We start from the raw sequence: 27,192 nt of genomic DNA on the forward strand, positions 1-27,192 counted from the left end.
ACACCTTCTCTTAAAGGCAATGAGGGAAATGTGAATACAAATAGCAAAATATGTACTGACAGAACTTTAGACTTTTCGAATGTATGCTCACATGTTTAACTATGCTTATCACATAAGTCCTGCTGAGATCAAACCCTTTTCCACAGGTATGCTTCTGTCAATATTCTCACTGAAAAAAATCTGGGACTATGAGAGAAACAGGTGGTGATTTTATTCCCAAAAAACCAAACTAGATGTATGCATAGATACTCAAAGTGAGATTTTGTAGTAGAAAGTACCTTTCAAGTCACTGGTTAAAATCCAGTCAAAGAAATTCAACATAGCCTTCTGTCATTATCAGATAAGATACGCTACCTTATAGTTAGTTCAAGGCAGCAGGATAAGATCAGCCACATAACTGAAGAGAAGGTAACACAGATATAAACTGCTTGCATGTCAAAACCTATTTCTCCCCACAGTTAACTGAAGATTGTAATGAAACTGCTGGTTTATGCTACTGCAGGATGGAATTTCTGTATGATGATGATGCTAACTTGCTGCATCATCTTTAGTATCTCTAGAGGCAGCAAAGCTGAAAGGACATGACTGCTGAGCTACTGGCATGTCTGGAGGTGACATTCCCAGGGTGAAGTTGCTAATGAACTTTAGATGCCATCCACACTGCATCATTCTCGATCTACTTAGAAAATCTCTGCCTAAAGGAAGCACTTTCCACAGCCTTAAATTCACTTAAAATGCAAACTACGAAAAGCATCACTTGTAATACCAACAGGAGTTTTTTTACACCCAATGAATATGATGAAGCAATTTCAGTGCACATTACAAAATTCCTTTCTGTTTAAACTAATTCATTAAACTCCCTTACGTGCTAACATTCTTAAGGCTAAATGGTTAGCATGCAATTTCTTCTACTGAATAAGTAAGCTGCCAGAGAAGGTAAGCTAAACATTTTCAAAAAAGGACCCTCTCTTCCCCCACTCCCTATTTTACACCCTGAAAATTCTACTAGCTGAGACAAATCTCACATGCCTGTGTAACTTCTCTCGCTGCCTGTCACAAAGTTATGGGAGTGTAATGTGAAAGTAAGCATTAGTGAAAGTGGCAGGGAAAAGTGCTGGTTTATGATTTATGTCCTTTACAGAATAGATGGCTAGAAAGTTCGCTAAGTCCCTGTTGCCAGATTGCAGCTACAATACATATTAAATTCATGCTTCAGTTCACGTTTTCAAGTGGCTGAAACCTGTTCCATAACCTGTCCAATTGTGCCCATAGCAAGCAGACGCTACCAGTGTGCCATATTCTGTATAAACTTTGCTGGTTTACAAGTTTATATTATTTTGGAATCTTCTCTCAGTTGCTTTAATCCACTGGGCAGCTACTGCTTTCATCAAGGACATCAGGAATTGCCCCACACCTTTATAAGATATGCAGTTCCATACTTGTGGGAAGAGATCACACAAGATTTATTGTAGTCCCTATGTGGCAAGACCATTAGCCTGACACTGATGAAGCTAAAAAAGGTCCTGGCAGCTCCCAGCAGCAAATCTGCCAAATATTCATCAGATAAATGAACAAGGGACATCCCCCAATCCCCTCTGTGAATACCATTTGGATTAAGGTAAGACAGAGGCAGTATCTGATATAAAGAAGTGTGGGAAGAAACATGTAAAGAAGCAAATGCAATAGGAAAAAAAATAAGAAAAAGAGGTAGAGGCTGAAGCCTGAAGTACAGAACTTTTTTCCACCTTCAGCTGCAACCCTTGTATGTGCCATTACATATGGTGGCCTTTTTCTTGCAGCCTCCTGCTGCAGTTTCCAAGGAAGAGCTGCAAAGATTACCATGTGTTGGCTACATTTGTTGTACCAGCCTTACGCTGCATTTCCTGAACCCTCAGCAGTGGTCCATAGCACAGGAGACTGGTATCATCAGTAACACAATTAAATCACAGAAGGGCTAGTCCGAAACTCAATTACTGTTCAGTAAATTGCTCATGGGTAAACTTTGCATTCTGAGACACATCCTGGAAATAAAAGAAATTCACCTCTCTATAAGGATTACAACCAATGGGTTCCATGGGCCATCCACAATGACTTTCTGCTTCTACCCAAACTCCATTTCTCTTCTGGGACTCATCTCATGACAAGCTCTTTGTTCTACTCTGGTGCAAGAAAGTTTGTGGACTCAAAGGCCTTAGATTTATCTCACCTGCCTCTATCCACCTTAGCAAGTTACCTAGGGTAGGAATCCTGTTACTACAGGCTTTGGCTACCTTCACAGAAAGAAAGAGGTACATGGGGGAAGCATTCATTTTCCCCTAAGACAGCAGAACTCGGTGCTGCTCTCCAGTTCAAGTCTTGGCCTGCTACATGGGAAACACTGGCAGCGACCAGTGCCTAGAAGCTATCAGTTGTTGCCTACCCTATACCCTCTTAGCAGTAAAGAAGTTCTTTGCCTCCTCATACAAACACCTTTACAAGAAATACATATAGCAGGAGTGGAAAGGAGAGAGCAGGTAAGCATATGAAAGACAGAAACATTCAATGAAAATGGATTACAAGGACATCCAGACTACCAGCTATTTTGGTGCCTTAAGAAGCAACGTAATGGTAGAAAAAATGAATGCTTAACTGCAGGTGACCTTGCACAGATGCCAGCTGCTGCCCATGTGAAAAATGGGCCATTCTCTATGAACAAGACTTTGTTAGTGTGTGTTATTTTATATATCACATTGAAACGAGAAAAGGAAATGAAATGAATGAGATTGCTCTACACAGAAGCTGCCTGGAGTGCCAAATGCACAACAGCGTTAGTAAAAGGTGGTGGGTGCTTCCATAAGACTAGAGAAAAAAAGATCAGTAAAAGGAGTAAAATGAGCAAGTGCCCTGTCTGAAATCTGCTGAAACGATGTGACATAGGCCTCTGGGGGGGGGAGGGGGAGAGACATGCAGTGTCTTAAAATCATCTCTGGGTCTTGAGAAACAACTTTCCAAAAAAAATCAGTCCTTGGAAAAAGATTCAAGTTGTAGATTTAAAGGAGCCGGCAAATTATTCACAGCTAGAAAATGTATTATGATCACCTGGAGTTATAAATAAGTTTTCACACACAGATACACGTGTACTCTTAACCTAGGTAACTATGTCTACGCTATGAGAACATATATCTAATGAAAGCTCGGCAAAAATTATTAATGAAGGACAAAAGGGGTAAATCAACTTCCATTATTCTTATCTCAAAGAGAAGAAATCACTTTTTCAGAGAAGAATCTCAGAGGAACAAGTAGCTGCTACAACAGTCAAACAGCGTGCATTATTTTCATTTGGATCAAGCAGTCATAAATTTGGGGTAGTCTGCTAACATCTGAGAATTATTTTCTATACAAATTCTGGCAAAAAAAGCAAGAATCAAGGCTGGTTTTATGCTAATACCCAAGTATTAATTGGAAACGGGTCATTTGCTTAAATCGGATTTTTAATAGTCAAGGCAAAACTATCAACACAAATCAGAAAACTTAAATCTTATTCCTCTTACTGAATGTAATTCTGCCCAGTTTCATTGCTAGATAATTTATTTCAACTCTCATAGAGATATGAGATCATAAAGGACATCTACACTGGAAATCCTTACTGCTGAATTAGTAGCAATAAACATAAAGAGCAGAGCTAAAGCACCAACCAAAACTCCAGTTTTAATAAATCCTGGAATAAATGTCCCATGTAACACAACTATGGATGTGCAGCCTGACTTGCAGATGGGCCTCTCTTTGGACTTTAAAATTTGCAGACATCCTCCTCTTTGCACTGAAATATTACTGTACACGTTTTGCACAGAATTACCGCAGGTGCAAAATGAGGGACCAACGCACAGCAGAAGAGTCTCAGAGAGTGCTCTGTAACAGTAAATTTAAATCCCACACGTAAGTGTATTTAGTAACTTAAACGGAAGGCCCCTACTACATTAGAGACTACACTGTACTTGCAAACAGTCATTGTTGGGAGATGCCAGAAAAAAAAAGCCTCTGTCTCTCAAAAGCGATAAACTTAATGCTGCTGGGTTTTTTCCAGTTTTGTTTGCTGGCTAATGAGAATGAGGCAATGTATGAATGTACTCATCAGTAATGGATAAATCTTTGAATTCAGGTTTTTGAGAAAGAACCCACTGTTGCAGGCTGGCTTTTAATGGAATAGAGCTGCATAAAACAATGAAAACTTTTTCATATATAGTTCAACAACAGACAGGTTAACTAGCACCTCAATTCTAAAGAGTATCCTAAACTAACCCACACATAGAGGTCTCCAGCTGCATAAAAGTGGAGTCCAATACTTGAGCTTTGATCCTTCAGGAATACTGAGTAAACTGGGCAAGAATCCTTGTGTTCCACAAATTCCTAAGCAGATATAAAAATTAGTGAAAATCAAAGGCCGGAATAGCTGCCTTCTGCTCAGGCTTTGTATATATCAAAATCTGTTTACATAAATTTATCTGTGGGAAACTAACTACTACTATGTCACTCCCCCTCAGTCCCACACCTTGCTAGATTTGTTATACTATCCTAACATCAAGCTTCACTTCCAGCAGTCTCAGACGGGTCACATGCCTGATTTCCAATTAGCTGAACCAATCATTTCACATCTGATGAAGCTTTATTCTGCAAAGTGTTGCAAATCTTTAATTGGGCTTGGGACTTTGAAAATATGTATATAATTGATTTCTTCAGGATACCGTGGAGGGAGAAGTGAAGCAGGAAATGGATTGTTAACACTAGAATATCAACTGCTTAAGACACAACAGGAGGTAAGATTCAGACCTAAATCTGCTGGTCCCAGAGCAAAACATAAATCATGTTCAGTAACTTAATAGCTTGTCCATGCAAGTACATTTGTGCCATCAGGTTTTTAAAACCGAAATGCTGAGATTAAAAAAAGGAGCAGCTCTGAGTTACTTCTACTACTTCCTAAAGACTTCCTATTTCCAATTCAGTCTTCACCGTATGTCCTACAATATGTGAAAGCAGATGCAAAACTTGAAGTAAAAAAATTACTTAGTAATTGCATTATTCCATTACTTATTCATTAAATGTCTTTTCAGCATAGCATAACGTTAGCATTACAAAGTTCTGTCTTTCCTCACACAAAAATATTCCACTCTTACAAATCTACTCAGCAATAGAACTGAAACTGAAAATTTAAGATCCTTATATACATGGGTAAAAATTAGAACAAAACATGGTGGACATGTGGTATAATTACTATAATTTTTTTTTTTTTTCCCTCAAAAACATTCTTTTACTTACCATACCATACAGGCAGCAAACTTGAAATAGAATGATTTAGTTTCAGAGTACCTTATCTCTCTTTTAAGGTTTTTGTTAAACGTTTTCACTAGGTACATACAGACAGCTCTCTTTGCACATTTTTAACAGAAAAAAAATAAGGGAAAGTTGTAAATCAAGGTGTTATAAAACAAATGAGATAACAATGAACAAAGAACCACTGATAATCACGAATAAGAATACTGACTTTATTCATTATTTCCAGATTTTTCTGAACATTGAGAGTTTTTTTTCCAGCGTATTTGTAAAAATGTATTTTTTTATCTTTGGTACAGAAGAAATGATGATATGTAAATTCTGATAAGCTAAGCATTTGCTTTAGCTTGAGGGGTTTGGTGGTGGTGGTTTTTTGTTTAACAGTTAAATACTTTCCAATCCCTGCAGACTAAACTGATCTATGGTATTTCAGTGAATCAACTGGATACTACCTAGCTATTACACATTCATCCCTACCTTGCATTTTTTTGGATAAGATTTCATCAAGACAGCTGAATGTAACTTTGTGCATGACTGATTCAGGAGAGAAAAAATTATTAACATGCATTCCAGGTGGTCCGTATGCAGAACAAAAGTAATTCTACCTACTAATATACAATCAGTATCTGAGTTGTAAGTGCATTTCCCTTCAAAAGGTGCATCTCTCTTCAAAAGGAGATAAACAACTTAAACATAGAAAGAATAACTCCCATTTTAGTTTTCTTTGGTGTGTTTAAAAGCCTTACAGTTTTCAACTTTATTACAAACACTTCTACAACTGAAATAGCATTAATACAAAGTAGTATTTACTCCTTTTTCACAGACATTTCAAAAGAGACAGAGCATGAGAAAGACTCCTAAATGGTTTAAAATTTGAAGTAAGAACAGAATAAGTAATGCTTTGACATTCAGTACAATAAATCTTTCCTCACCACACACGACTCAACTAGTTATCTTTGTTGCCACCATTTCCCATTCTGATTTATGGTCGAAACAAGAGACAGGAAACAATGACAGGATTTAACTTTTCATATTAATGTCCTTCCAACCCACTACATACAAGCAGAGATTAAAACCCATCGCTTGTTCTCATTTTAATTTCTCGAAATACTGTTTTATCTGTGCAGTTTCTAATGCAGTTATATTTGAGCTCAGATTCAGTTAACACAACTTAGTGATTCACTGAGTTATCAGCTGAGCTGTAGCAATATGCCAGACAGGCAGAAGAGCAAATGCTTTTACCTAAACCTCCTTCTAATTGTTTGAATGTGTTGGAACACCTGGTAAATACAAGGTAGGCTACTACATGACTGTTGCTGGATGGTAACTCATTAAGATATACAACTTGATCACTTGTCTAGATTCTTAATCTGAAACAGTATTAATCCATTTCACCTCATGGTATCCTTATACTATACATATATTTCTGCTGAGTACTGAATTGCTAGCATCAGATAGCCATGTAGCTGAACACATAAAAACAAGACAGTCCTTTTCTCAGAAAGCAAGCATATGACGAGAAGTTTCAACAAAATCTAAATACCATTCCTAAATATCTAATGGATGAATGTAAATCAGAACATGCCTGCTAAATAGGGAGAGAGAGGCCAGGCAGGCAAAAAAAAAAAAAAAAAAAAAAAGAAAAAAAAATCTGTGATGAGGCTATCCACCATACAACTGCTCTCTGTATTCAATCACATGTATCAAAAGCACATTGGAACAGAAATGCATTATGAAAGCAGAGCTTGTTCTCTAACAGCAATTGCAAAAAGATAGGAAGAAAAAAAAAAATGAAAGTCCAGTTTGAAGAAAAATACTGTGATTACTAGCCTACACTACAAAGACTTCAGAAATATATAGCTGCTATTAGTTTCCCACTAAAGTAAGCCAACCACAGTAAAGATCAATGATTCCAGAGTGCCAGTGTTAAAATTAAAGACAATTCTTCAGATTATATAAACCAACACAGTTCCAGCTTGTATCAATGGAAGAGAACATTAAGTGCCCAAGAACATTAATGAATTGTTCATTGAAGACATTTTCCATTTACAAGTACCTCCTTCAAAAAAAAAAAAAAAAAAAAAGGAAAAAAGAAAATCAAGACTACAGAATATGGAAGCATTTAGGTACACAGCAGACATCTGGCAAAACAATGACAAATGGCAGGATTAACATTTAGATGTAGTTCTATTAAAAAGACAACTCCTCCACTGTTGGAATAATCTCATAAAAGCCCTTTCACTAAATCATTCTTTCATACTAACTGATTCTTTTTCAATGCAATTTAAACTCATTATGTTAAATGAGCACTGTTATATTTGCAATAAAGTACTGTTTTTACACTTGCCTACCAGGTAAATCACCCTTTAAAAAATATCACAGTTCTATCTGTTGCAGTGTACTTAAACATACACATTTAAAAGTTGGTGGTGGTTACCATCTTTTTACTTGGATGAATTGGTCCATAAAGTGCACACAAATACAAGCAAAATCTTTAACATTTACATTTTTTTCCACTTACAAGTGCTTATACTTTCTCTCACAGAAATTGTCATACTACTTGTATAAATTATGCAATTACAATAAAGACATTGTCCTCTCTTCAGTATGGAACACTAACAAAATCATTAAAAGCAGCTGCAAGAAATCCTGAGGCATTAAGAGAAAAATGTGATGTAAGACTTAGTGTCACAACCAGTTGTGTACTTTGATGATCAGATTTCAGCTGGTGCCTCCATTTTCCCTGTTTGTTCTAACAATTGTCTTTTATCACAGAGTGGGACATGCAACGCATCCTACCACCCTTTGCACCAGGTATATAAAAAGGGACTTAGCAGAAGATTAGCCAAAGATTTTATCAAAATGTGTAGGTCTTTGGAACAGATGATATTTTCTTTTATGAAAAGGGCCAGTGCCGTTACCTAACATCATCCTTTTCCTTTGTGGAGGTTCAGTGTATGTCCTCACTTATACAAAGAAAGGAACATGGGAGTTGAAGAAATGGAAGTTTGAGTGGAGCCACATATACCTTTGCAGGTTTGATCATACAGGTGATAACTACTAAATTTGCTTCTGCTGTGCAAGTTAAAAGCAACTGTCAGCTGAAATTAAAGCAGTGTACACATGGCATAATACTACAGCAGGTTTAGGTCCATCTCAGGCCTACCTGAGGAGGTAAAAACGGATTCTTAGTCTTCATATCTTCAGAAAGGACAACATTATGGTCCTGTTACTTCAGTGAAGATGTGCGAGAACAGCTCTGCAACAGTTACATCCATTTCTGAAGATCTCAGAACCACCATTTGCTTGGGTCTGCGGCATATATACATATTCTTGTTTATGAACAGCAGAAATAAGTTAGCAATAGCCTGAGGAAACTCTGCTATGCCTTGTATCACTTTTTAGGTTGACAGCGCTGCTAAAGACTTACCTCTTTCTAATTAATTCAGTTAGTAAACTTTCAGGCTACTAGATTGGAGTATGGGGGGTAGGGACAGCATACTCTCATTTCATTTCCAATAGTGACACCAGGATTTTCTATAAAACATTCAATTGTATATAACAGCCAAATACTTCAGAAACTGAAATTGCTTTTTAAGCAAAAGGAAGTACTTTATTATTTTTTTTTTTAAATTAGAAATGCAACAAAAAATTCAGCTAGAATGAGCAGTAACAGAATCTTACCATTTTATGGCTGCTGAGTGCCCATTGACTTCAGCAGCTTCACAGCAGGTCAGAGAACATACTTGCCCATCTCAAAGGATCAATGCAGCCAGAATAATTCTACATCTTCATTTACATGCTTATTGGTGAGGCCAGCGACTGAGAGGACTTTGGGACTGAGCTACCATTTCCTTGCTAAAGGTGGTGCCTCAAAGTCTAACTTCAGGCAAAAGAAAATCTTGACTGGCCACTTGTCTGTGCAGCATGAATTTCAGCATCTGTTGTCCTGGCATTCATCACACCCAGTCCACTTGTTAAAACATTTATATTACTTCAAGGGATCCCAGTCACCATCAGCAGTGAATAAGAAAGGAGACAGAATGCAGCTGATCATGCTCGTTACACTAATTAACCACCAAACAGAGAAATGTTTCTGTTTCTTCATTAAGCAAGGTTATACAAGTCAAACTAGAACTGAATCAGCCTTAACTTCATTATATTTGAAAGTTACATTAAGAAACAACCCTATTGCTGTAGTATAGAGCACTACTGTCTCTGTAGTATAGAGCACAAGTGCTTGCACATAAACATTGCTTGCATGAACCAATTAACGTACTTAAATGAATAAAGAAAAGAGAGAAATTATTTTTAAGGAAATCACTACCATAATAAAGCCACAGAAGTCAACAACACAGTTGTGCTTTTATCTTAACAGAGTACCGTGAAACTACACAAATTTGCTGTGGTTTGTAACATGCTATGTAATGACACTGGAGTCCCAATATCATGTAATTTTATTTTTTTTTAATACAAGGAGTAGGAGATTTGGTCCTAAAGTTACTTCAAGGAACCTCAAAGATCAGGCACATATATTCAATTTTTATATGAATGCTTACTGTTAGATAAAGATTATATCAGATATGCACTGTTTCCAAAACAACTGAATGTTACGTACATTCAGTAAGAGCAGACAACAGCTCAGCTGTGCTGATAATTGGGACACTTATTCATATGTCAATACATGAGGCAAGTATCTAGGCTCGAATCAGACAGAAGGTTAGAACACGGGAAAACAGAACAAACAGGAATTTAAAGAAATTTCATAATAGATATTATATGTGATTTTCTTAACAAATGCCCTAACTGCCATACTGTTCAGATCTGTAACTTCCTGTCTACATTTAAATCCTCTACCAGAATATATTTAAGTGAAGTATTTTCTGAAAAAAAAGTATTTCTGCATTTAACAAAACCCCTCAAAACCTGTTATTTACCAGTGACACAATAACGAATCTGAAGGGAACAGCACACATGCTGTTTTACTACTAGGCATAAAACTCAATGTTCTGAAAAACAGTGTAGCTTACGTAAGGCAAGGCATCTTCACAGTATGGCTCTCACAAGAAGCAATTCGTTAACCATAGTAACAAGTATCTATAAAGAAAAATATTCCTAAAAATAATTTCAATATACCCAGTACCAGAAACAGACTAACCATGTGATGTTCAATAGAGAAGAAAAAGATTCATTTACATTAACATGTCTCTTCAATCCCTCCAATGCCAATTAAAAAAAAATTATGCAATTGCACTTGTTACTGAAAAACTTGCAGGAACAGTCTTGCTCATTGGTATCAATTTTAAGCATCAAAAGTTTAGTGTGGTGGGTTTTTTGTTGTTTTGGTTTGGTTTTTTTAAGCAAGGAAATTGCTGCCCCAATTAAGTCAGTAATTTGTTCCATACCAATTATTTACCTTTTTGGTGCTTATATAAAGCACCAAATTAACTATAAAATACTCCTTGGTTTCTTCCAGCCATACCAACTCAACACAGACTTTACCCTCTGAATCTGCATAGTCTGTGGTATAGGTACGACCCAGGTAGTCATAAAGGCTAGATGCCTCAGAAGACAGTTCGATGTAGACTGGGGCACTGAAACACCAGAAGGGCTTTCCATTTTCATCCAAGAGAGTAACATCCATCACGTAGCAGTCCTACAAACACAAGCAGAGGAGATTATTTCCCTATGCCATGGCACTGTAAGTAGATCTGTCCTGATTTTAGGAGAAATATCAAGGGTTCAGAGAGCAATTTTTGGTATGAAGGCTAAAAGCTCAAAATATAATTGATAGTGCTCTACTGACTACTGCAAAACAACAAATACTTATTTAGAGGTTTCCTACAGAAATCAAAATTGCAACCTACAGACATCAAAAACTCTGCTACAGGAAGTAGCACAGCCAATCTAAATCAGACATTATTTCTTGAACATATTTTAAGCCTTTAACATCTGTGTTTCTCAATTATTAGTTAGCTTACCATTCAAATAATGATAGTCCTTTCAATATGAGAAAGAAACCTACATTTAAACTCAGGTGCTAAACTTGTGTGAATGCAGAAATGTTTGCAAAGATACTCAAAGACACCACCCCCAAGGCAGTGTACACACACAACAATTACCCTTATATGCCAGCTATAAACAAAAGGTATAGAGCACTTTTTGAATGGCTGCAAGCTTCATTTCCCAAAAAGGTAATACTAATATATCTTTCTACCCTCCAAATAATTCTTCCTTTTAAAAATTCTTGAAGGTATTTCTTTACAACACTACACAATTGCATCATTTGATAATGTTAAAGTCAGGATGCCAGTTCTTGGGCACTTGCAAACTGATGGTTTGACACATGCCTTAAAAGCATATGGGTTGTGTGTCATTGTTAATATCAGCTGTTACCTATTCTTATGAGTTCTGAATCACTAAATGAATCAGTTTATCTTAAATATGCTGTATATATGCATTACTTCCAGCAGTATCATATGCTCCAAAAGCATAAACAAACCAACATCACATATTCCATGCCAAAAAATTAATTAGGAATGCTTTATTTCACTGTACTATGTAGTTGTGCTTCCATTGCTTTAACATTTCTTTCACTATTACTGTACTTCAATCAAACCATATGGAGCAGATGGCACAAACATAAGAGGTAATGTGATACATACAGTTTTCCTAAGTTTTTTACTGTAGACTATGCTAAAAATAAAAATTTCAAACCAAAGCTGATGATCATTTAATAACTTATACAAGCTATAAATTTACTTGAAACAAGAAATAATTACTATTTCATGGTCTGACATCTTGCATATCAGAGGCTAATTATGAAAAGTAAAGCAGGGTGGCCTTGACTGTTGGCTGTTGGGGGGGGGGGAGGTGGTGTTCCCACATATTTTCAACTATCTGTACTTCAACAATTAGTTTTTTATAAAAAATACCCAGAAGTGCTAAAAAAGCTTTACTTTTTTTTTTTTTTCCCTCTCCTTAGAGTACTGGACAAAATTCAAATAAATTCAAAGTAGTGGCATGTTCTGCTGCTGTGGCTGATTTTATTTGGCCTTCACATGTTTTAAGAGTTTTAGAGATTTATGTTAAAAGCCAAACTGAATTCTACCCACAGCTATGTGTTGACATGTGCAATCTCTCACCACAAAATGAGGGGTTTAAAAAAAAAAAATATTGATATTATTTATTTTTTCCCAGAAACGAATATTCAGCATAACTTATGCTGTAAGCACATAGGACAGAGCTAAACTGAAGACTACAGCCATAGCTCTCTGTTTCCTCTGACAGTTAATTTCCCAGATTTTTATGTGCTACTCATGATTATTTTCATGGAAGAAAAAATTCTGCCAAGCAGCTATAAATCATATAGAATCATAGAATGGTTTGGGTTGGAAGGGACCTTTAAAGATCATCTAGTTACAACCCCCCTGCCATGGACAGGGACACCTTCCACTAGACCAGGTTGCTCAAAGCCCCATCCAACCTGGCCTTGAACACTTCCAGGGATGGGGCATCCACAGCTCTCTGGGCAACCTGTTCCAGTGCCTCACCACCCTCACAGGGAAGAGCTTCTTCCTTACATCTAATCTAAATCTACCCTCTTTCAGTTTAAAGCCATCACCCCTTGTCCTATCACTACATGCCCTTGTAAAAAGTCCCTCTCCAGCTTTCCTGTAGGCCCCCTTTAGGTACTGGCAGGCTGCTATAAGGTCCCCCCAGAGCCTTAATTTTCTGATACCTGCCCAACATGGCATCAAGATTTCCCACCTCCTATCATATGCTTTTCAAGCAAATGAAGCATATTCTGTAATTATGTGCTAAGATCCCACTAACTTTAAGCATGTGAATAGTTCTAATGAAATTAATGGGATACACAATAAAAATAAAACTAATTCAAGTCTAAAATTTTTCAGGAGCCTTAAAAAAGCACCTATTCTGCATCATGGTTCTCAATGAACATTCATGGCAATTGGAGAAAGATGGCAAACAATTCCCTTAAAAGCATTTTCTTGTTAGCTTGAATTCCTTCTAATTACCAACATACAGTATTTTTATTAACATGCATAGGGGAAGGATTTTTGTTCTTTTGAAAACAAACACCCAACTCAAAAAAGTTTAGTACAAACTGAGAAAAAAAAATGCAAGTGAACAAACTTGTCACTATGCAGACAAGGAACTTGAAGAAAAAAATTGCTATGAGCAATTAGAGGGAGGACTGAATGGCAACCGTAATCCATGCTCAACTGTAGCTGATGTTCCCAACAGATACTAGTACATTACTAAGTTTTAAGATAAATTTTATGTTCCTCATTGCATAGGAAAGCTGGCTGATGCTATAAACTATAAAACAAGTATGTGAATGTCTATGAGCAAAATATTACGTTATCAAACAGTATTCCATTCCACACTTATGCAGTATTAGCAGAAATGACAGATTTATTAATTTTTACTTTTTTCAAAGTAAGTGCCAAAATTGAAATCAAGTGTTGAACTGGATCATTTTTTAGTAGTGCTTAAGTTACATTTATCAGAATTTTTGGTACTTCTGAAATATTCATGCAGCTGAAGTACATTTAAAAATATATGCCTTTACCACTACTGCAAAATCTACAGAACTACTCTCAAACTTTCTCTAAAGTAATTCTTTTAAGAATTTTATACAAGAGAATGAGTGATAATTCCTCTAATACACTGTTAATCCAGCTGACTCATGTACATGACTCAAGAGCTAGGTGCTGACTGCATGAATGTGGACTGTAGTTTCTGCCCGTGTCCACTAGCATTTTAACATTCTCCAACAGTTTCTAACTTTCATTGCACATACATGCTACAACAGAACTGCAGAGCATTTTCCCAGGGGTTCAAGACTTATTGCCTGCAAGAAAAAAAACAAAACAAAACAAAACAAAAAAAACCACAAAAAGCACATCTCCAGTACATCTTTTGTCCAGCATTTCCAAGCAGTGCTGGTCAGTCACAGCATCTTTGCTGAGTGGAAAGCACTGGAGCCATCACACATGCATAATGGGTCTATCATGTAATCCAGACTCTAAGACAGAAAGGACAGAACTTTTTTTTTCCTGAAAATTCACATCGTTTTTGCAATATTTGAATTGAGGTTTTTTTCTAGTTACAGACACCTTCCACAAATAAAAACAGTTTTTTAAAATTAGCATATTTAGGATGCATAAACATAATTCTGTTTTGAGATAAGCATTTCCAGAAACAAAAAGTATTTCTGACTGACCTTTACATTGCCTTTAAACACATCTGTTTCCCAGGATAAGCCAAGTGTCCCAGTAAGAGGCAAGTGCTTCTTATTATCCTTCAAGCTTACAACTGTCAGCCTCAAATATCCATTTGCAATGTCACCTGAAAATATTAACAATATATAACATTATACTACTACAAATCAAACTAAGTACACTGTAAATGTTCTCTCTGTTTCTCTCTATGTCTTTAGTTTCCTCCCACTCACCAATAAGGTACCCTGTCATACACCAACATCTAGATATCAAGCACATTATAGAGAATTTAAGTTGCAGTTCAGGGCTTTGATTCTGTGATCCACAGTAGAAGCAGAAGCTAAAAAATATTTGGTATATTTGAGTATAAAAATCTGAATGCCACCTAAAGGACTTACACAAGGATGCAGGGAGTAAATTCCACGTTCAATATTTCAATTTCCTGCCACCAGTGCCTCCATCACTGCCCACTCCTCAAAAGTCAAGTTCAACCCATAACGTATGAAATAAATTATGAGATATCCCCTACCCTTTGGTTTTTTTAAAATCTCTCTGCTCTGTCTGGTAATTCAAATAACCCTGTTCAACAGGGTATAAGGATACCTATCAAACCTCCCTGGAAAAGGATATTGCATCACTTAAACTGACAAGCAGTATGCCTTGATTTGAATCAAGTTTTTAAATTATGGATTTGTTCATTTTTTAAACAGCTTTCCAAAGGCTCACTTCCATTTTTTGACAGAATTATTAAGATTTCTTTGTGATTTTTTTTTAAATTTTATTACTACATATAACTGTATTTCTTTGGTATGTCTTTGTCATGGTTTAGGCCCAGCTGGCAACTAAGCACCACACGGCCACTCGCTCACTCCTCCCCCTGCCCTGGTGGGATGGGGAGGAGAATCAGAAGAAAAAGGTAAAAACTCCTGGGTTGAGATAAGGACAGTTTAATAACACAACACAAGGAGAAAAGAAACAACAACAAAACTAATAAAAATATATAAAGCAAGTGATGCACAATGCAATTGCTCACCACCCATAACCCAATGCTCAGCCTGTTCCTGAGCGGCAATCTGTCCTCCTCCTGCCCCGGCCAGTTCCCCCAGTTTATTTACTGAGCATGACATCATATGGTATGGAATATCCCCTTGGCTAGTTTGGGTCAGCTGTCCTGGCTGTGTCCCCTCCCAGCTTCTTGTGAAAACTAACTCTATCCTAGCCAAACCCAGGACAGTATTCCTCTCCCCCTAGAAGAGACCAACCTTTTTTAAATATTCTTTTTTCCCTTGCTATCGGAGGAGGAAAGTTAACCAAGGAGTCCAACTGTCTAATTATAATTTGGGATACATCATAACAAACAAGATCTCTGACTACAAAAAAAAAAAAAAAAAAAAAAAAAAAAAAAAAAAAAAAGCATTACATCGAGACACAAGCAGATTTGTTTGTAAGACACCCCTTAAACAAATTCCCTTGAACAAGAGATACTCTCTTAAAAGAGCAAACAAAAGCACTAGAGACCTCAAAGGAAAAAAAAAAAGGAACAGAACTATGCATCTAGCACTTGCAGGAGACAGACAAGAAGGGAGAGAAGGAATTCCCAGGAAAATACTGCTTGTCAGGATCCAGTAGCAGGCCCTGGATGGTAAGATAATAACTGAAGAGGTTTGTAGAGGTTTAAGACGCAAGTGGCAAAAGCGAAAAAAAGAGAGAAGTGTTTTGCCTGTGGTTCTCCTTCAATCAAGCCCAAGTAGCACCATGAGGCTGAAGACAGAAGCAGCAACATCAGAAAGGCTGGCTTCGAGTTAAAAAGCTAAAGCCTGTGTGAAGAAGCAGCAGAAGCCTTTGCCTGGTGGCTGCTGACAGCAGACAGCTGGATGCCACGTGACAGAGAAAGAGAGCCCACAGTTTACCAGAGAAGCCAGAAACTTCTCTGAATTGGTACTGTGGGGCCAAGCAACTCCCAAGAGATGCTTGGCCACAAACCAATGCTGGAAAGACATCACTCACAAGCAGGGAGTCCAAAGAATACTTACTGTGTGGAGGAAGCATCCCAAAAAACGACAGAGGAGAGAATCAGCAGGTTTTTCAGCACATACACTGTCTGGAATAGGAGTGTGAATACAGTGAAACCAACATGACTATGCCCAGGAAATATTTAGTATGGTTGAAGGAAAATGCATCGCTACAGACAGTGATACCCACTGTCCTCGCACTGAAATCCCAGGGAACTCACTGAAGAAAGTGTAAGCAGAATTCACTTTCAAGATCCAGCTCAAAGTGCAAAAAAGGCTATTAAGTTGCCTTTATGGTTCAGTACCCAAATGGTTCAGTTCCAAACCTCAGTTGCCTTTATGGTTCAGTACCCAAATGGTTCAGTTCCAAACCTCAGTAAATCAAATCCAATGACAGGATTTCATTCAAGAGAAAACTATTTTAGATAAATAGTCAAGCTTTACTGAGTGAACATTGAAAGCCTGCATTTAAAGTTGAGCTTTTTTTATACAAGAGACTTTAAACAATATCAGTCAACAATCATTTTTCCCAAAGGACTATTCAGTTATCTGCAATTCAAATTTGAATGCAAGCAGCTATTCCTCTCGCTCATTCAAAACAAATGAAAAATTTAATGGAATAAAAACAGATTGAAAATAAGCATACTGCTAATAAATTAATGAAGCCCAGAACATCACTACTATTGCATGGCATTTAACACGAACCGCTGCATTGCTAGAGGGGTCACCTGGCTAAGGTGTAAATTATAAATCCCCTATTGCAGTTACTTCTTAACTTTAAGCCAGAATGGAAATAGGTGACACAGATTAGGAACCTGAAGGCTAATTATTCATGGGTTAGTTAATCCAGTCTTTATATTTTTTTTTTTTAAATATAAAAGCTCCATTGCAGTCCTCATATCCAGCAGAGAGAAAAAGCATGCCTAGAAATTAGCAAGAAGCTGAAGTGTTAAGTACTGAAATCTCCCCTTCCTCATCCCAGTCAGATGAGAACAGGAAATTAAAGGGCAGACCAAGCTATATTAAACACACCAAGGAAAACATAGAGGAAGCAAACTCATCTAGAATTTGTTTCATTGTCCCCTTATAATATCTAATGTCCAGGATTTATGCAAGAAACGTATAGCAGCAAAGCAGCCCTTTAATCAGTATAGGTTATAGGGAACAAGTATTTCCAAATAAAGGGAATACCAATATAGAGAACAGATATCATGTAGACAAACCTCAGGGGAAAGAAACAAATAGCCCAATAGTTCAAAGGCACTTATTTTAGCTAAAAGCCAAGCAAGTTTGTTTTGCTAACCAAGCCTTTGTTGCAAGTTGTAATTTGATTGTTATTTTCACAGGGAAGGCTGTACTTAACACTAATTCTGGTGGCAACAACCAGGCTTACCATGCTGAAATGGTCATTTTCAAGGTCAAGCTAAAACATTTCAAACCCATGATGTGATATTTTACAAACAAATCTGAAAAGCTCTCTAAACACACAAAAATCACCCCATTACATTTTGCAAGCACAATGCACCAACTTATATCAACAAGGAATAATACTGAAAAGCCAAAGCTTAGACTACCATATGGCTACAAAGCTATGCTTAAAAGTTGAAAGCCTAAGTAAATACATTTCAAGAATATTTATTAAAAAACTAGATCTAGTATTCATGGCTTCTATGCAAAAAGCCTGTCACAGCTTCCTGAAAACAAGAAGTTTTCTAATACTTTCAGTTCACCCTACAGCATCTGTCAACAAGACCATATTACCAATTCTGTTTAAATGGAAGGAAGCATAAAATAAAATGCTAAAACCCAGCCAAAACAGAGTGGCAAAACAGCTAGTTACTGCAGTGCAAGTATTAATAACAGAAAAAAAAGAGCTGAAGCCATATATACTCCATCCACTTGGTTCAATGAAGTGTGATAAAACTTTTTTAATTTAATGTTAAGAATTTTGCAGAAAGAATTGAAAACAGAGCAGCAAAATGAAGTACAATATTAATGAACACTAACAGAAAACAGACAAAAATAAAACATGCCACCATTGACATGTCTGTGGTGGTGTGTTCCCCGAGCTGCAACCTGACCTGTATTTCCCGTAACCCTGCTCAAGTGATAACCACCAGTGGTAGTCATAATGGATGTGTCTGGTCGTGATGGCTGCATTCCGCTCAAAGCGGATTCAGGGGAAGATGGGTAACAACTCAATAGCCAAGGGCTAAATCTGAGCAATGCACCCACCTAACCACAGTGCTGGTCAATGTCCGACTCAAGCCAAATTTGGAAGAAGCTAACATCTGTAGTCGGTATGCAAGGAGACTGTAAATCGATCATCTTACTCCATAAACAGTGGACAACCCAGGGCCTGCTGAGCTCTGCACGGCAGCGGGCTGCGTGCCAGGACCTCCCCTTGAGTAGGGACGCCTCTCAAGGTTACTCCCCTAGGTTGTGAGATTCCTTGCCACAACAGATTCTCAGTAAGAGATTAACAGCATGCTAAACTTTGAAATCTCAGCTAAGTGATGTAAAAGATCAATTGCACATATTTAATCCTTTAGACATACACCGTTGACCAAGCCTGGGACTAAGTCTGGATCCAGCCACACCTATACTCCCCTCTGAGAAGGAGTTTAGAATGCAAGGGGGTCCTTTCTGAACCCCGTGACTCAATGGGAGGGTCTCCCTGACTGTTTTGTCTGACTCTGTCCTCTATGCGGTAAATATCAAGTGAATCTTGCCATCAGATCTTGTTAAACCACTGTTGCATTTACTATCAAACTTTGTTAAATCGCTGCTTTATATCAATAAACATATTGCTACTTCTCTTACGAGTGAAGCGCGTCACTCCATCTGCAGCAGTGTCACATACGTAATTTAAAATAAATCTGGATTGGGTAGAGAATTTTAAGAAGTAGCAAGACTTCTCAGTATGTCAGAGACCTCCATGCTTCAGAGCCCTCCCAGAGAATGGGACAGAGTATCATTAGAACAGAGCCTAAAAACAAAGCACAAACCATCAAATACAACCAGCTTGGATACACCTACACTGTTGGCCACATTCAGAAACACCATGTTTACTAGAAAGAGCAAAGTGAACAACAAATTACTATGAAGGTATGTGACAGCAGACAGCCATAAACTGCCTCACTACATCATTTTTTAACACAAATTATGGAGGAAATCAAGCATTTTCCAAAAGGAATTATTGTGCAAGTACATGGAAGGGACTAGATGACAAACAAGCTTATTGCCTGCAGAACCATGGCTTCAGCTGGCTGATGTCCTGTGAGAGCAGAATCTAGCGGCTGTCACACAGCTGAAGGACACAAAACCGATACAGTTCAGAAAACACTCGTTATCATAAAACAGATTCTCTAACTAGCAAAGTGAGATGGCATCACAACTATAGCTCCTGGACATTTGCTACAATTTGCATAAACATCAGCTTAATCTTTAACATAAGTAGCATCTACGTGGCAAAAAAGTGATACCAACAAAGAAAGTATGCCAAATACTGCTTTCTCTTGTATAGCTGTATTGCTATGAGCATAAAATTTTCATTTTAGAAAACAAAACATGACATTCACCTAAAAAAAAAACCCAAAACAAGACCAAAAACTCAACCCTCTGGCAATTTACAGAAGAAATTTTTTTTTTGCAGGTATAAAGAGGACTCCTGTATTGAACAACACCTCAGGAAAAATTTCTATTGCTACATGGATAGAATTTCACAGAAGTTTTACCCTAATAAGTATTCCTTCATTTCAGGCTTGGAGCTTTTCGGGAATCTGAAAACATGTTTCACATTCAAAGGACTACAACACTGCACACTGTGCACAAGGCTACAGTCTAAATGACAGTTCTTGGAGTAATGAAATACAATTTTTAAAAAAAAAAGTCATGGGTAAATTTGTTCTAACACTGTAAAAGCACTCAAGCCTGGTAACAGTGCCCTCTACTGTCTTCATCAAAAACAGTATTTTCTGAAATCAACAGAAGGCTCATGAGTAGTTACCAGAAAAATACTGGGGAGCAATAATTAATTGAGTGTTTAATTTTAATTGTTTAATGTTAAGTTTAGTATTTTAATCTGTTTCTGCTGACAGAAAGACAGCTGTGTAGCTATAGGCAGGGCTGTGTTGAAGTTAAAGTCAAATGAGTGATCACCAATTTATTTTGCAAAACCCTAGTAGAATTATTAAGTTGGGCTGACATGAACAACAAGGATAACCAATCATGTCTCACTAAAAGAAATGCTAAGAACTGAAAAAAGCAGCATAGTTAAAAACAATCACTGAAATTGTTTATTACAGAATGAAAGGATGTCAAAACAGACAACCTTAAGTTGACCTAAATAAAAGCTACATATCTTAAAGTTCACAGTACCTTCTACAAATATATTTAAATATTTAATCTGTCAATGCACCTGAATTATACTTGAGAAGAATTCTATAGAAATAGGTCTCCAAAATGTATGAGGACAAACTCACTCTCCCTCACAGTATACAAGTGGAAAGAACATCAACCTGCACCAAAAGCTCTGCCACTGCATTATTAACTCAGCACTGAACCAAACGAAAATATCCTGACAATCTGCAGAACTTATATCTCAGGCCTGACACTATGTCAATGTAATAGCAGGCAGACTTCATACCGTGCAAGCTTACAACACCACACAACGCACCATGCCGATACAAAGAAATCACACAACAGACAAAAAGATAGCTTACTCTTAAAAATCCATTTCAGTTTCTCCCCTTAAAACAGAGATACTGGATATAAGAGGGAAAACATAACAGCAGGGATCATTTTAAAAACAGACATTACTGTTCCGCCAACTATACCTTTTCTGCAAAAGAGGCTCTTGAATGTTCCACACAGGTAGGTGCAGCTTCCACCATGCATATCAAGATGTAGACTGTAGTCATGCAGTCCATATTCTGGGTCAACATCATCCAAGACAGGTTTATTAGGTGGAAGGGCATATTGACTTTAAAAAAATAATAATAATAGAATTAAGCAAGGGGGAATGACTTAATAGAAAGAGATATAGTAAATAGCTCTACACTGAGACTATCACCTTCGGAGAGGTTATAAGAGGAGAAAAAATTATTAGAATATACAATCTTTCTTCTCTATTAATGCTTTTGAAAATCAAACATCTCTAGTTCACCATGCTGCTTTTAAGCTGCCTAATGCAGTGTCTAATACTTCTGATCAGCTGTCCAGCTTAGCCAAAGGCAGAAAATATGGCAGTCAACTTTAAAAGGTACATCTGTTAAACTCCAAAATATGGACTTGTTTACGCAAAAAAAAAAAAAAGCATCAGCTTACGAATATAAAAGTCAACTAGCTACAGACTTCTCTGCAATACCAGTTATTGAATAATTTTGCCTGTGCCTAACCTAAAAGAGAAACTACTGCACACAAATGACCAGAAGAGCCAAAATCCCAGAGGCAACTGAGAAGCTTCTACATCGGATCCTATTGGTAGTAAGGAAGATCGTGTTAAGTCTTACCTTCTGTGTGAAAAGAGCCATACTAAGTTATAATGGGTACATAAGACTACCAGTAGATACAACAGTATCTGAGGAGAAAGCTGAGGGGGTGGGCTGGGGGGAAAGTAAGTCCCCAAAGTTATCCTCTAAAGCTAAAACCCTCCATCTTTGTAAACGGTTTACAGTATATGAACAGGTATTATATTATACCCTGCAATATACACATATACTCAAATACTTCATAGGAAATCCAGCTAGTTTTTCAATAGGACTGAAAGATAAATGCAGGCACCTTACCAGTTTACTAGAATTTTTTTCTCCCCTCTTACACAGCTAGAGATTATTTTCCTACTTCCTAAAATGTCTCCCTCTTTTCTAGGTCTTTCAGATAGGAAGAGGGAATGAAAAGACTGCTTGTGAAAAGGGAGAAAGTATGGGCAGTGTATTTCTAACTTTCCCAATACAGCAAGCACTAGTACACTTGTATGACTAAATTATCTCCTTAATAGCCTAACAATGGCAACATTTTAGTATGAAAATACTACTTTGCTTTGTATATAGTTACCCATATTTGTATATAGTTACCCATAACTGTTGTTTATATTAAGCAAGAATAGTTAATTACTGCCTAAATACAAACCTCTTACCAGCAGCCAATTTTAACTGTAAAACTAAAAGCTTTATTCAAAAGGTTATCTTTACTACCCACAAAGGAGAAGCCAAAACTTACACAGTAGCAGAACCCAAAGTGCTTCTCTCAAGAAGCTGATGATAATGAAGACTCGCCATAACAAAAGCAATTTCATTTTTCTCCTGAAAAGTTAATTAAAGTAGATTTATTTTCATCTGGAAATACATTTTTTCACAAGGTCTTCCTGAACATTAAAATTCATAGATAAGTGCTGCTGCTTATTACTCTGCCAGTTACTGTAATAATGTTAATAATAGCTTGCTTTAACACTTGGACCCCTGTAACTGCTACTGGTTTTTCACTAGAGTACAGAATACATGTAAAAGATCACACCATTTATGTGTTGTGGGGAAAGGGAGGGAAACTAGCTATGCCAGGGCAAAAGTTATCAGCAGCAATCCATGAATTGTACTTCTCTAGCTTCTACTTACCACTTTAAACTGGATACCTAAGAGTCAAACAGGCCTTACTCCCAGCTACTAAACACCTAAGCATCAAGCTTTTTCATATGTAAAGAACTGTTTGCAAAGAGGGCTAACATCAGTGAGGAATACAGAGCTATTCAACAGAAATATTGAATTTCAAAGTAAAACCCCAGATGTCTTCACCAGATTACATACTCCTGGGAAAATGATAAGACATACCTTCTATAGGCCTGTGTAGCTCAAAGAACACTTCAGAGCTCAGTGAGAGAACTAAACAGAGCCAAAGGTATCTATTTACTTCAAGAACACAGAATGCTAGGATTTCAGCTTTTTGGTTTTTAAAAGAAAAATGCATTCTTAACTCTTACATTTGCAAACACGTAAGTCAATAGCTAAATTATTCACTGCCAGCAGTCTATTACTGTCCTGAAAAGTGGGCAAATTTTGTTTTCATCTCTCTGGGTTACCAAACAGAAAATGACATCCCTTACTCCAACTTTTTTTTTTTTTTTAGCTACTGCTGTACTTTTGTAGTGCAAAATTACAGCTATAAAAGATAAAATGACAGAGATTTATCAATCACATAAAGTCCCTCAGTCTTTCTCTATCAAAATACCAGAAGGCCCATATAACCTGTACTTGGCTGTCAAAACTACTAGCATCAACAATTTCTGTTACACAGCTAAGCTATGTGCGAAAAAACAAGATGTGTGGCATTTATGATTATTACACCCATCTACAGTTAACTGCCTAATGTTACTCTGCTCACACAGAGCATAAGAACAGCTGTTCAGAAAAGTAAGCAGGAAAACTACACTAGAGTGAGGCACTCAATGCTTAACAACTTTGTGGAAATTCATTATGATTGAACCACTACCAGGTGCTGAAAAAATTCTCTTTCCAAGCATGGGAAGGGGTAAACCGCTAGCAAGACTATAGGAACAATACCACAGGGACGGCAGTCTACTAAACTTCTGAAGATACGAAAGAAATGGCTGTTCGCTTATCAGAGATTTTCATAGATTGAGACAACCTGTAATAGGCTCACACAGGTCAGCCGGTCTCAAGTTTTCTAGGAAATGGACACCTTTAAGTAAGAGTGAAACAAATATTCCTTCTGTGGTTTTAAATAATTCCTCTGGTGATTGTGCATATTTAAGGTAGCAAGAGTTTCCAGCTGGAAATGATCACAGCTTAGAGCAAACGTTCACAGGCTCCCTGAGGCAAGTTCCTTGCCAGTGCCAAATAATATAAGTCTACATCACTAGCATGGCTGGGGGAGGAAGAAAGGGCTGCTACTTCTGAATTCAGTCCAAGAGCAGAACACCTGAGATAGGCTTCCATAGCACCTAACCGTATGCAACTTCAGGCAGACACCTAGGTCCCAGTGTATTCAGTGCAAAGATGCAGGTTCCTTTAGAGCAGAAGTCTACTTCAGATGTGCTGCCCCGCTCTCTAAAGACATTCATCTCTACACAGCCTACAGAGACTAACGCCTTAACTTGGACACTCAATACCAAGAATTGAATATCCCCAAAAGGGCATGGTTTACAGCATTCCTACTGCTGGAGCAGGATACAACTACCTGGTGACATAGATTAAAGGAAACAACTAGCAAAGTTGCCTCGTGAGAATTCATCACTTTGAGTGATAGGGACAGGGCAAGGCCCGAGTCAGGGGAAGAAGCACATCCCTCCTGAAACCATTCTATTTTAAATGTCTTGAGGATATCAAACTTTGGCATGTGAAGACTGCAAAATAAATACAACTGAACATAGAAATAAGATCAGTACAGTATCTAATATACTATGATACATAATTGTTCTTTTAATTAGAGGTGGATTTTTTTTGAAAAGTAGATACTCCTGTGACAGCTCTTTAGAATACAATAAATCATCAACTAGCTGTCCCTACCTGTATTTTCTTGTTGTTAGTTTAGATAAGATCTTTCAAAATCCAAAGAAAAAAAGGAAGATGAAAAAAAAAGAAACAAAACCGAAACCCCAAAAAACTCCCCAAATCCCAAAATACAAAGCAAAAGGATCTGTTTCTTCAAGTCATAATCAAGTACTGAAACAAAATGTTATCTTACCTTCCAAAGTCCTACTAAGAGTCCTGGCTTCAGACTGAAGAGCTGGACAAGCTTATCAGCACCAAGTGCTACACTACTTTCAGTCACGTTAGCAAGATGGTATTCAGCAATTAAGGAACGTCGACGAGGTCTTTGAAAAGAACACACAGAATGTAGCAACAACACTATGTGTCCTTATTTATGTAGGAGTTCAGCCTAATTTCATTTTTAACTCTGAAGTCTGACCAACAGCACATGATGAAAACAGTTTTGAAAGCATTCAGCATGCACAGCCATAAACTTTACTTCTGAACAACTACAGCATACTAGCAGGATCTCAACAGCCTAACAAGAAAAGAAACAAAAGCCACCATAGGATGGCCTAATATACTACTTAAAAAAAGAAGAAAAACTTAGATGCTTGCCCAATATTTCAAAATAGCCACAGAATTACTTTATAATTTGTTCTTAATACTATGTTGGTACTAGATGGAATCACTGAATGTTTGTCAGTATGAAGCAAGCTACTAAGAAGGTAAATTCTTCCTCCACAGAAGCAAAATTCCAAGGAAAGGATCAAGCTGTACATACAATAAATTAAAAGCTTCTGTTAGAGGAAGGTTTCCTTTTTTAGGAAGTTATTTCTAGATTTTGCCTGTAGTTAAGTGATTTAGCTCCATAACACCCTTTAACTAAAGTTCATACTTCACAGGCGTTCTTATCAGCTAATGATGCATAAAAAAAGAGCAGAAAGCGGAGTTTGCATTACCTATTCAGAATGGAGAAATAACTCCTTCTAAAACCCTTCACAGACTTAGGCTCTTCTGTTCAAAACTGTTCCTAGATTTCCCAATAGTATCGCAGTAGTATCACCTACCACTACACACTACTAGGAAGACAGCAACCAACAGGAACTTTGTCACATTACCTTGAACAGTAAGATTTGGGGCAGGGATGGGACATCAACCGTTTCCATCTTTAAGTCAATCAGGCTGGTATAAATACAGGGATTTTCCCAAAGTCCCTGCACTAGCTCCTTATAGTCTTAACATTCTGAGTAACATTCTGATATTTGTGAAATCATTACCTTCATGTATATTCACAAGTTCTAACAACTTATGACTCTGTGAAATAAATACACTAAATGCCTGCAAGTTTTCTTCTACTATTTTCTACATATGAATCATCATCTTGGTAAAATAACTACATTTCCCACATAATTTGACTGCAAGACTTCGTTTAGCTGACTTTACACAAAAGGCTTCTCTTGATTGATTTTTTTTTTTTTTAGGCAAATACGTCGCTTCTGCTTGAGGAACCGTGGTTTTTGTATGTGAACAACAATTCTCTCTTTTCAGAGCTCTACTGCTAGGGGCTTTGCATAAGAAGCATGTAGCTGATACTGCATATACTAGAACAACACACAAGACACAGATGTGGAAAACTCCTTGACAGCTACCAAATACATACCTACCTCAAATACATACTTTTAATTTAAACAACTTTTCTCAGAATATAATGCCAGAAAAATATTGTACACACTTAAGTTACAAAACAACTGCTATCCCAAATTGTGCTGTGGACTACTTTTTTTTTTATATGCATGTACTTGTACAAGCAGCCAAATACCAAGGTCCCTAAATTCACATACACACCTACCAGACAGAAAAAAATAAATGCTGTTAACATAGATTACCTGATTGTAGCCACACAAACATTGATGAACTGTTCCAATCCAAATGTCTCACATTAAATTCTCCTAGATTTACATGTTTGTTTCATGCTTATTTGTATCTATACCTTAGATTCAGGTTTCCAAGGCAGGACCTATCAGTCTGTATCTTACATGCCAGTAGCTACATTAACCTATGAATTAATGTCATAGCTCACTGGATTATATCTATTTCTTGCTAAAAAGCTCTACCAATGAAGAGAAGGACATAGGC

At 37.2% G+C, this 27,192-nt stretch overlaps 1 protein-coding gene across 5 annotated transcripts in view; it reads right to left on the reverse strand.

The window, feature by feature from the left end:
* Positions 1-5,498: 5,498 nt before the first annotated feature.
* FBXO15 (F-box protein 15) overlaps positions 5,499-27,192 on the reverse strand; it is a 31,647-nt gene continuing 9,953 nt past the window's right edge. For 4 of the 5 annotated variants that reach the window (XM_030012474.1, XM_030012472.2, XM_030012473.2 and 1 more), the window contains 5 exons: positions 25,268-25,397; positions 22,790-22,872; positions 21,406-21,551; positions 14,558-14,682; positions 5,499-10,963 (listed from right to left, as the gene is read on the reverse strand). In XM_030012474.1, coding sequence (XP_029868334.1) covers positions 10,694-10,963; positions 14,558-14,682; positions 21,406-21,551; positions 22,790-22,872; positions 25,268-25,397 — 754 coding nt within the window. In that variant the 3' untranslated portion in view covers positions 5,499-10,693. Of the gene's footprint in view, positions 10,964-14,557; positions 14,683-16,588; positions 16,657-21,405; positions 21,552-22,789; positions 22,873-25,267; positions 25,398-27,192 lie in introns of all 5 variants that reach the window. The other variant, XR_003923107.1, reaches the window with a different exon arrangement.

This window comes from Aquila chrysaetos, chromosome 4 (genome assembly GCF_900496995.4).
Source record: "Aquila chrysaetos chrysaetos chromosome 4, bAquChr1.4, whole genome shotgun sequence".
NCBI lineage: Eukaryota > Metazoa > Chordata > Aves > Accipitriformes > Accipitridae > Aquila > Aquila chrysaetos.